An 11,214-nucleotide genomic window follows, 5' to 3' on the forward strand; every position below is an offset into this window, starting at 1 on the left:
AATGACTGCGTTTCCTCATGCATTTTCAATGTGAACAAGAGAGGTGGTGTGATTAATGTCCGAAGCCAGAGGTCTCATGTTCGAGTTTACAGTCACACGATCTTTAAAATTATTTGTTTATTCAACAAGAAATAAATTAGGAGTTGCGCATAAGAAGATTGGTGAAGTAGTAAGCAATCAAATGAATAGTGATAATAAGAGTCGATTACTTTAGTAGCAACTCTCAGCAAATTCTACAAGTCGTAATAAATCAAACGTGGTTTTGAAATTCTCAAGCAGCTTATGAGCATCCGAGTAGGGCATCATGCGCTAATATCTCCACTAATTACATACTTTTAAAATATTTATGTCAAAAAAGAGAAGAAAAAAAATTGAAGGAAAAATACAAGAACATCATCGTTGTTCCAAGAGAATGGCAATATGAAACACATCTATATACTAGTCAACAGAGAATATACAACAGGAAATCATGGTTTCTCCTTTCAAACACAACTGAAGCGCCCATCTCTAGTGCCACGGAGGAGACGACGGTTTGTATGCAAAATCTTGAGGTGTGGAACCGTAGTTCAGATCAAGGTTGTGGAGTTGCTCCATCAACTGAGACCTCCTTTCCTTGAAGAAGTCGAGACGGGTTGTCAGCTCTACCAAAGCTGATGACGCTGCTAGTGGTTGTCGATGATAATCCATCACCTATAGCCAAATAAGGCATTTTTAGTATCAAGAACGCATAGACTCGTTTGATACGTGTGATTAGGGTGTATAATATCAAAACAGACGGCCCTTTATAGCCAACTAAAGGAGTGATGTATGTATCAGGACGGCATCATAAGTTCAGCTCACAAGGGATCAAGGGTTCATGCAATCATAAAGTCACGTCATACAAATAAGCAAATTGTTTGAGATCTCTTTCCAACCATTTGCATCTGTGTATGCATAAATGTGTATTGAGCCTAACCTCAGCCACCCGAGAAGTAGAAGGTACAGCCCCCGAATCCACAGCAGGAAAATCATCCACGGATAGACTTGTGGAGGCCTCTGTACTTTTAGAATCACTCAAGCTTGATGGTTCAATAAACTGTTTCCGAGAAGGTAACCTACCGTTGCTGCCATGTGCCAACAGTTGTCCTTTAATATTTCTTCCATCCGCTCCCATCGACTCCTGAAACATTTACAGGTCAGAGCAAGCAACAAAAGATGAACAATTCAATTCGTTAAATCAAAAGCATCAACTGTTTCAAATGTGTTTCTTTTTATTTTCTCCGTCAAATTCCATTTTATTAAAGAGCCTGAGACCTACATACAAGTCATGAAAAGGTTTAAACAAGCCCAAAAATGGCAGAACCTAAATGTAAACCTTAAATAGGTAAAAATTAAACCAAATAATCTAAAATTGAGATGCGCGTGAAAAACACAGAAATTTAAGGCAAGAAACAAACCTTTCAGATAAAAGAGTCTTGAAAATGAAATAAAATAATTTACCAACTAAGTCACAAAATAATAATATAAACAAAAGAAAGGCAACCACCTCTGTCCTTTGTCTTCTTTCATGGTTACAAACAGCAAGTGTAGTATCAAAATCCTGCTTGAAAAAATTCCTGCAAGTGGAATTCAGCTAAGTCAGAAACTTTACACTAGAACCACATAAAAGTTTGATTTTTGCCTCAACGGTCTAACCATTTTACAATTTGGATTTCGGGTCAATTTCAAGTAGACAATAGTTTTTTTTAATAGCAGAGTTTGGTCTAATATGATAAGATGCAATCCTAGACCAAAGAGAACGATCCTACGGGCATGGGAGGAAGTAAAGGTTGGATGGCATGACTCACTGCTGAGGTGTTTGGCTTGCTGTGTGTTGATATCTATCACATGCATCAGAAATAGATCCATAGTGGTGCTGACGTTGCTGATTTAACTGGTGGTGAAGTTCAGCAACTTTCTGCTTCAATCTGGCTACATCTGCTTCAGCAAGAGCTATCTCCTCAAGCTCGGCTCTAGTCTGTGCATAAATGTAACATGTCAGCATCAATAGTAATTTCTGATTAGTAATACAAAATTTAAAAAAATATGCAAACCTTAGAATCCATGCCACGAGAGCCAGAAAATTGCCCAGAAGACATGCTCAAGCCAACTTCCAGAGCAGCACGTAAGTCTCTCTCAGCTTGCAACTGTTCTTGCAGTCTTGCTACCTACCAAGAAAAAACTGCAAACTCAGTATGCCGATCTAGACCAGAAAAATTGCATAAGAGAGGATTCTTAATTTGCTAAGAAATTAGGCTTTTAATATCTAAACTGAATTTCCAGACAAGCAATGATGAACATGATTATGATGATGTTGATGATTTGTGTAATATTAAAGATTAAAGCCTCACATCTTGCTCAAGAGCCAAGCGCCGCTCATGCAAAGCTTGCTTCCTTCTTTCCAAGCTAGCTTGCAAAATTGCATTTCCTCTCGCCTAATATAGATACTAAAAAGTCAAATCTAATTACTCAATCACCATACCATAGCCACTTGAAAACTCCCTGTACTTACTTCCTTTGCAATTCTGTGGCGTAGATCATTCTTTGCAATCTCCAATCTCTGGATGGAAAGCCTGGAAATGCACCATTGAGCTTCAGTCAATCAGAAAGGAAAAAGGACAACAAAGTGCACAAAAAAACCATTTGATGAATAGTCACTATTTGAGAAGTCTTTTGGGGATTATACAGAAAAGTCTGAAGAGGTATTAATGAGAAAAATGCTACAAACTTAGTAGAAAAAGGAACTCTCAAGACATGGAGACCTTAGAAATAATAGCTACATTAGGAAAATGAGTGTTAAGAATGGCACTTACGTCATTGATATTTTAGGTCAAACATAGAAAACAAACTGATTCAGTTGGTCCAAGTTGAGCCAAGCTGAGACTCAGTTATATACTATATGTGACCCTTTATAATCAAATTAATTTTAGATAGGTATGGGCTCATTTTTGCAGATTACACAAATCGGAGTTATATGTGATTGAAAATGATCGTACTCTTCCTCTCCAGATGAATCTATGGATTCTGATGAAGGTGTTTTTCTTGCCTGCAAGAACATAAATATAAAATTTGTCATTTGTTAAGACAAGATATATAGAATGTGTAATGTTCAATTTATCCAATAATAAAAATCACGTGAAAAACATTCCTACCCCTTCCCACTAGGGTGGGTTAAATAATCCCAGAAGGTGGTTCATCACCAACAAACAATTTGAATTACTTTCTGGCAATAAGGATTATGTACTGCCAATAATAAGATCAGCACATAGTATCTGAAGTTCATATCCAAAACTTCAAATGCTCCGAAATGGAGAATTAAGGTACTGCCATTTATTAGCTAAAGTTAGCCTCATCCTAATTCATGAACAGGAGGCACCCTGCAAGATTCTAAATTATTCATTTATTGATTCAATTGCAGTAAAAAGGTGAGAGACATGCCAGATAATGTAATAAGTTATCTTGTAATGTGTGAGGTGTGTGTTAACATCAACAAGCATATCGGCATACTAGCAGCTAGCAAGCACGGAGAACCAACCAACATTTCATATAACTTATGATTAACAAACATCAGATAGGACTGGCATCATTTGGCCAAAATTCAGAGATGGGAATTTGATAAGTCAACATATGCTATTACTATTAGTATCATAACTTATGATTAACAAACCTCAGATAGGACTGGCATCATTTCGCCAAAATTCAGAGATGGGAATTGGATAAGTCAACATATGCTATTACTATTAGTATCATTCTAATTGTTCACTTTCAGTTGTTGAATACTAGTTTTATGAAATTTATACTATGTTCAAATTCACTTTTAAGAATCTTAACCTCCAGATCCCAAGCACTTAGCTTGATTCTCCGAGTTCGTATAAGCAAATCATGGTTTCCCTCAGCAACCAGTGGAAGGGAAAAAGTAAAAGAAAATACTTACATTTTTCTTTCCCCAAAATGTTGACTTCTTTGCACTACCAGTGCTGGTATTGGTAATTTTGGGTAACGCCTTCTCACCTAATAGTTCAGGTCCAGGAAAAGATTGTTGCAGCTCTTGATTCATAGATGACAAAATTTCTCCAACAGACCGCTGAGACTCATTGGCAGGTTTTTCAGTAGAGACATCTGTCGTATTCCCATGTGCCTTCAATTGGTCTAGTTGGTCATTTAATGAAGTCTTAGAGTCTCGACTGGATCTAGTGTCCAAAGTCACATCTAGTTTTGATCCCATAATATTATTGTGTATGGGCATCTCATCATCTGAATCATCATTTGCGACAGCCTGGTATCAGCAAAAACAGCAGCAGCAACTTAAGTAGTCAGTAGACCTTTAATAAATATTAATGGCAAAATATCAAATGTGTTTATGATACAAGAAAAGGGATAATATCCATATATCAACTAGTCTAATTTTGTTAGAGATGACTGATGGCCTTTAATAAAAAGATTAAGAAAACTTCAATAAACTTTCCACTAACCAATCACTTAGAGCACGGAAATACATAATCCATGATACTGAATTGAACCTAACGTTTCAGGGAAAAGGTTCGCATACAGCATTAACTTTACCTTCAATTCTCAAATAGACACTTTAAGTATTTTAGTTTTAAAATAAACACTTCACTCAATTCTTGGAATGGGATAGGTCTACTCTAAATAAATCACTAGACTTTAAGTCATTAAAATCACATGCATAATCAATCACACAAGTAGGGGACAGATTGAACCTTATAGTCATAAAGATCACTAGCAGCTGAGCCACTGCTCTCACTTAACTTCCCACTGTGTCTTCGATCAGAATCAACATCTGTTTCAGGGTCAACTTCATTTTCTGCATCATGATAACCATTTACTTTTATATCCGGATTGTCATCATCACTTGTATCTTCACTTCCACTGTTATCGGTTTTAGAATCAACAGACATTGAGCATCTGTGAAGACTATCATCCTGTTCGTAAACCAATGTGATTAGCAAAGAACAATAACAATATTTTCATGGTTTAATGGAAAAGTAAAATCATAGGAACGGAATTTAGAAATTAACATAGAAGATGACAACTGCAAATCATCTATTTTAGGATATAAGCTAACAATGTTACTTACATCAAAAATATTGTCATACTCCTCCAGAAGTGTTGTGACAATAGCTTGGGCATTATTAGCAGCATTGGCTGCGGCAAGGAGCTGAGCAGAACTATCTCCATTAGTATCGTAGTCATCCTCTAGTTCACATTCACCAGCTAAAAGAGGGCGCAACAGCAATGGAGCCATACAAGCAGCAACTGCCGAAGGTGTCATCCGATTCTCAGAAGCATGAGAAGAAACTGTATGCATCATCTTGAGAACTCTAAAAAATGAATAGAGGACAAATGAGAAAAAAATAAATAAATAAAGAGTGGCAAGTGTTATGAATTATGATGAAGATGAGAAAAAAAAAATAAGTACATAATGAAGCCCATTTCTATTTAGAAATTTATTAGTATGCTAACAGTGTGCTTAACTACTGATTTTGTCAAGAAATATTTATCAACAACTCAACATCATTTCCCAATTGGCATATCTGTTGTACTTACTACTAATAATAAAAAACAATCAACATCATTTCCCTTTGCACCTTTACCAAAATAAATTATGCCCCCCCTCAATAAATTTTGCGGAAGAATTGGACAATGTGGGAGCCGAGAGGGAAGAGATGGGTTACTTGCTAAGAATCAGATTTTGTTTTAGGCATTACAACATCCCCTCAATTAAAATTTAGCAGCAGCTTACACATATAACAGCTGAGTCAAGTTTATTGAGATTCCAGTTTCTTTTTTCCTCAACACGGAATTACATTTACCCAAATTTTCACAGGAGACTTTGAGAATTTGCTATCACATCAGAACTTGCTAGAAAGTCCAACTGCTCAGTGGGATAAGTAGTACTCCCTCCGTCCGCCATTAGGACTCTCATTCCTTGGCGGCACGGGTTTTAAGAAATGTTATGAAAAGTGGGTGGAAAAAAGTTAGTGGGATAGGGGCCCCACTTGTATATATTAGTTTTAAATAAAATGTGAGTGGAATAAGTTAGTGGAAGGTGGGACCCTATTACCATTTATGGTAAAAGTGAACCGGGACTCCTATTCACGGACGGACTAAAATGGAAAAACGGGACTCCTATTCGCAGATGGAGGGAGTATCGTTTAAACTGTTTACTCATTTCCCTCCCAATTAACCACCTTACTCCAGTCTCAGCTTCTTATTTGACCACTCAATGCATATGCCGATTAGATGTGCATCATTATTTCATTTTTAGACCTACTTTTAATGTAGCATTTACATTTATATAGTCACATTCAGATAGTTTTGAAATCAAACCATAACATAAAGACTTCAAAGTCTCAAAGAGATCAACTATGGACTATGGTATTTGTTCATATCCGAGAATTTAAAATAAGACATCTCCTCCATGTCTGACTACTTCTTGGACTTTTGAATCTTATGAACAAAAATCAAGGTAATTCTATGGAAAATAAACAACAATACATGCTCATCGAGTGATGCATCAATTACAAGAAGCAATACCTCTGTAAGAGGCGTCTGTTGGGTTCAGGAAATGCTTCCAGTATGGCAGAGCGCATTGCATTAACACGAGTTTCTATCCGGTCGATTTCTTCTCAAGACAGCCACAAAGAACCAAATTATGTAGACTTTCAGTAAACCTTAAAAATTATAGGAAAACGAACAGATTGGAAACTTGGGAAAAACACCTAGAGTGCAGTGCAGAACATTACTGTAGGCTTCCAACAACGCTGTGCAGCAGGAAGCAGGAACCGGTGATGAAGGTAGCTCCCGAAGAACATGCTGAAAGAGGGGTAGCTCACATAAGTATCACTTAAATAAACTAGAACAATCAAACCAATCGCTCAGATTGCAGTCAAACCTTAACACAATCGCCAATAACATGAGCATCTTCCTCTGGATCAAATTCAGTCTTCCCTATAATCAAATAATTTACAGATTGGTCATGCTGAATAGTGCATTTAAAGATGAGATAACAATTTGTTATGAGAGGGGAAGGAATGTGTATAGGAAACAGTGGTTACACCCATGTATCTGGAATTCTGGAGCCACAATTGCACATAAGCTTTTAATCAGAATATGATGTCCCTCATATCCTTAATCTATTAAGTAGATCTCTGGAGAATATTGAATCCCCATCCAGCCTGGTCATCATCTTATTTCTCACAATCAATCATTGGGTGAAGTATCACAGCCAAATGAAAACTAAAGGTGTGTGTGGTGTCTATCCACAATGTTGTTCAATTTTTATACAAACTAGATTATAAGATATGCTCAGTATTCACATATTTAAGGAGGTAGAAATGAAATTAAGAAAGTCAACTCGACAAGGTCGATGGTAACCAAAAAGGAGATTGAAGGAAAAAGGCTTCTGTACCGTGTTGTAGAATTTGGAATTAGGATACAATTGTATCCAGGTTTCCTTGTATATCTGTTGTTGTTTTAGGTTTATATTTAACCTAGCTGTAACCATAGTTTTCGACTCCTTACATATATAGTAGACTATCTGCCCGTAAAATAGACTTTTATACTTTTTTTCCATATATGTCTCTACTATCTCTTTACATACCTCTGACACAATTTCTTAATATTCTGACTGACCAACATTTCTAGAACGCCACATATTTATAACAAAAAAATTATCAAATCTTTACATACGAAAACAGAAAACATAGTTGCAACTGTTTAACCTATGCTAGTGTTATGACCAGCAGTGACAAAATATAAGTCATAGTCATAGTAACAGATAAAGAATAGCATGCTGAGGTTCATTCACTCCAATAAATGCGCAACAATCACCTTGTTCATATTCTTGAACTCTTCGGTCCACTTCCTCAACATCTGCAGACTGCCGCAGAATTCCTTCTACTTTAATTCCTGTTACATGTTGTTCAGTCAGAGCATATACTGGATACAGCATACATAAGAGCATCGTATCATTATTGTGTTTCTTTGGGAAGATGAACATCATGGACTCGTGTAGCATTCTAATTTTCTTTAAGAAATGAGATCAGGTATGTTAATTGTTAATGATATCAATTTTTTGTCATGGTAGACAAAATGGCTATAGAGGGAAAGCAGTCACAAGCTGCAGAGCAATTATAGCACAAATCTTTAGTCATGTAGGGCCAAAAATTTAAAAGGCGGAAGACTACGAAACTTCAAGTTTCTGGGAAGCTAATGCAACATGAAATTCAGTTTTGCCAATAAAACAGCTGCATAGTTCTGAGAGAAACTATTGCAAAGAGGAGCGCTGCAGGAAATCAAAACAAAAGCATACCGTATTTCTCAAGAAACCGGAGCGCTTTCTCCAGGAAGGACGGACCTCCATCTATATCTTCTAATGCAAGCAAAATTGGGCGTCCAACAACTAAAGACTTCACTGGTCGTTTGTCTCTCCCTATATCAAAAGGTAATCCGTCAAGATCCCTCCAGCACAGCATTTAATATGAGTACCTAAAGAGCAGCAGGAAGATAATAGGTACAAACATTGATTGAAAGAACCCTCAATAGTATCATTAGTATCACTTCTGAAGATCCCATTTTGTCCCATCACAAGAGCAGCATTTGGCGCTTGTGCAAGAGCATGTTCAAGGGCAGTTTTCCACTCATACAAGTCCTCAGATGTTTCAGCCTGAAGTTAAGAAAATAGAATATAGCAAACAGCTGTCAGTTAGACAGAGAGATATGGGATAACAATCATTTAGAATCACTCTCTGAAAGGCAACAAAGAGTTGGAAGTGATTGACTGATCGCTTGTGCACCTTAAGTGTGAATGCACGTCCATCACGCCCATCAGGAAATAGAACAGTTAACAGCTTCTTGTCTTCTCTAACAACGACACTGCATGCAAGAAGACATCAAAAAACTGAGGGAGACACACAGAGGTAGAGTGGTAGACAAAGAGAAAGAGAGACCATTTATCTATACCTTCCTTAATTATTTAAATCAATGCCACCCAAAGTCAAATTGACTTCACCACCGCGCTGCGGAAGTGCACTCTAGAGAAAGTGAGTTATGTACATTAAAGGCCATGATAACATGAACTTGAAGTCTAAGCTTTTCAGTAACATAAAGTTCCATGAAACTACTCCAAAAACTATGTTTTTCAGTAACATGGAATATATGCAGCTAGATAAATCAACAATGAATGAGGAAATGGAGATGAAACAGGGACTAACTGGGTCATTCTTGAAGAAGACCAAAGAAGTGCGAGTAAGGATAAACCAACGCTTCTTCCAAGATTTCCATCCTAACCCTGCAAGAAGTCTAAGCATTAAGGGATACATGACACCGACTATAGAAAGAATAACAGAGGTACATTTATACATTTGAGAAAGTAAAGAGGAAAGATAGTAGGTAGCCAAAAAAATTCACTAAATGGAGCAGCACGCCAAATACTTTTACCTTGGCAGTACATCCAACACAAATAGTTGAAACAATAAAGATTAGATCCACTTAATCAAATGCGTATTTTACACAAATCCGGAGTCTCGTGCGACTGAACAATCAATAATCAAACATAATGCAACTCAAACACATGGGCATTTCCCGCAATGCTGGCCCGAGGTAATTCAATATCCATCCATACATTCAAGTTTGTAAGTCGAACACTTCTCAAGAGCAAAAAAAATACTCCCTCCGTCCCATGCTACTCGCACTTTTCATTTTAGGCCGTAAATTTGGGATTGATTTTTTTGTGTAATTAAAAAAGAATTTTAGGTGTAACGAGACATCACTTAATAAAAGAGCTCTTAACTTAAACTAACATATTAATTAAATGCATTAATTTTAACTTAAATTATAAATAGTGTAAGGACTTTGTGACGAGCCGAAAAGCAAACGTGCGAGTAGCACGGGACGGAGGGAGTATAAAAAAACTAACCTTTTGAGGATATAAGCAAATGCCCACTCTTGAATATCTACAAATCACAGCGGAAAACCAATCAGAAACAGAAATAACCAACAATGCGCAAAAATACAGCAAATGACAAAAATCCCCAATCCATACTAAAATTAGGTGACGGCAATCTCCAACCAAACCTAGTCCAAATTTATCAACAAATACTTGACTCAATTGACCACAAAAATATCACCCCATTTTAAACCCTCGTAAATAAAAATTCGAAGGAAAACAAAAACAATGGCAATTGAATTGAGGATAGAAGGTAAGATGTTACAGTATTGGAGTTCCCGATACGAGGGCGCTCAAATGCGGCAAGAGTGGCCGACATGTTCCGCCCCTTTCTCAGAGATGAGTTAGCATCTCAGGTGGAACTCAGCCGCGGATCGAAGCAGTCGATGAAGATCTGTGCAGTGGAGATTGATGAACGAACAGAACCGAGCTTTACTCCTTTTTTTTTTCTTTTTCTTTATTTATTAGATTTTCTTTTCAAAGTTTTGGAAAGGGGAAAATATGGATAGATGTAGCAGGGGCAGTACCAGCAACCAACCAGAGCGCTCTCTCTCTCTCTCTCTCACATCTTTCTCTTTTGTTTTTGGTTTATGTTTATGTGAAGCGGGCAGGGGTGGGGATTAGGTGGGTGGTTAATGATATTCGTGAGAAGTTATGAATGCTACACTTATATTATAAATATATTTGTATCCTTTTTTTTTACTTATTAAATATTATAATAATCTTTATATGTTGTTGCTTTTCCACCACTTTTTGACTCTATTATCACTGATTCCTGAAATTTTACCACTGACCTTCTGAATGTAAATTAAGTTTGAAAGGATTGACTCAAGTGTATATATATTCCACTATATACGGAGTAGTATATGATTGTATTACGTATATTATAGTATGTTGATAGGTATAGATTAAATTGCTGTTTATATACATTAAAATTTTGAAATTTTTATATATTTTTGGGATTTTGTATATGAGCAAAATCTTGCACAATTTTGCACTAAAAGGACTAAGGAGTATACATCTATGACAACATATTCTTGTGATCATTGTTGAAAATGACAACGTATTGTCGCCGCCTATTTTCTATATTTATTTATTCTATAGAGATAAAAGTTACTCTGTAAGGTTTAGGGTTCAAGGTGTAGAAAAAAAATAGGATCTATATCATTTTTTATATTTCAAATACTATTTTTATTGTGTTTATAATAGGAGTACCAATTATTAGC

At 36.5% G+C, this 11,214-nt stretch overlaps 1 protein-coding gene across 2 annotated transcripts; it reads right to left on the reverse strand.

Moving 5' to 3' along the window:
* Positions 1-246: 246 nt before the first annotated feature.
* LOC121751960 (rho GTPase-activating protein 7-like) lies at positions 247-10,604 on the reverse strand. 2 transcript variants are annotated; one of them, XM_042146796.1, is made up of 22 exons: positions 10,254-10,604; positions 9,959-9,995; positions 9,255-9,331; positions 9,004-9,059; positions 8,838-8,916; positions 8,563-8,707; positions 8,354-8,473; positions 7,873-7,950; positions 6,935-6,990; positions 6,762-6,855; positions 6,577-6,664; positions 5,117-5,360; positions 4,740-4,961; positions 3,953-4,294; positions 3,015-3,064; positions 2,531-2,591; positions 2,370-2,453; positions 2,073-2,186; positions 1,827-1,996; positions 1,526-1,595; positions 956-1,159; positions 247-690 (listed from the first exon to the last, which is right to left on the reverse strand). In XM_042146796.1, exons 6-22 carry the CDS (start codon positions 8,624-8,626, stop codon positions 508-510), a joined length of 2,244 nt encoding a protein of 747 aa, XP_042002730.1. In that variant the 5' UTR covers positions 8,627-8,707; positions 8,838-8,916; positions 9,004-9,059; positions 9,255-9,331; positions 9,959-9,995; positions 10,254-10,604; the 3' UTR covers positions 247-507. The 2 variants fall into 2 exon arrangements, with proteins under 2 accessions (XP_042002730.1, XP_042002729.1); XM_042146795.1 differs by having other exon boundaries at positions 9,004-9,074.
* Positions 10,605-11,214: the final 610 nt, after the last annotated feature.

The sequence above is a fragment of the Salvia splendens genome, chromosome 10 (genome assembly GCF_004379255.2).
Source record: "Salvia splendens isolate huo1 chromosome 10, SspV2, whole genome shotgun sequence".
NCBI classification, from domain to species: Eukaryota; Viridiplantae; Streptophyta; class Magnoliopsida; order Lamiales; family Lamiaceae; genus Salvia; species Salvia splendens.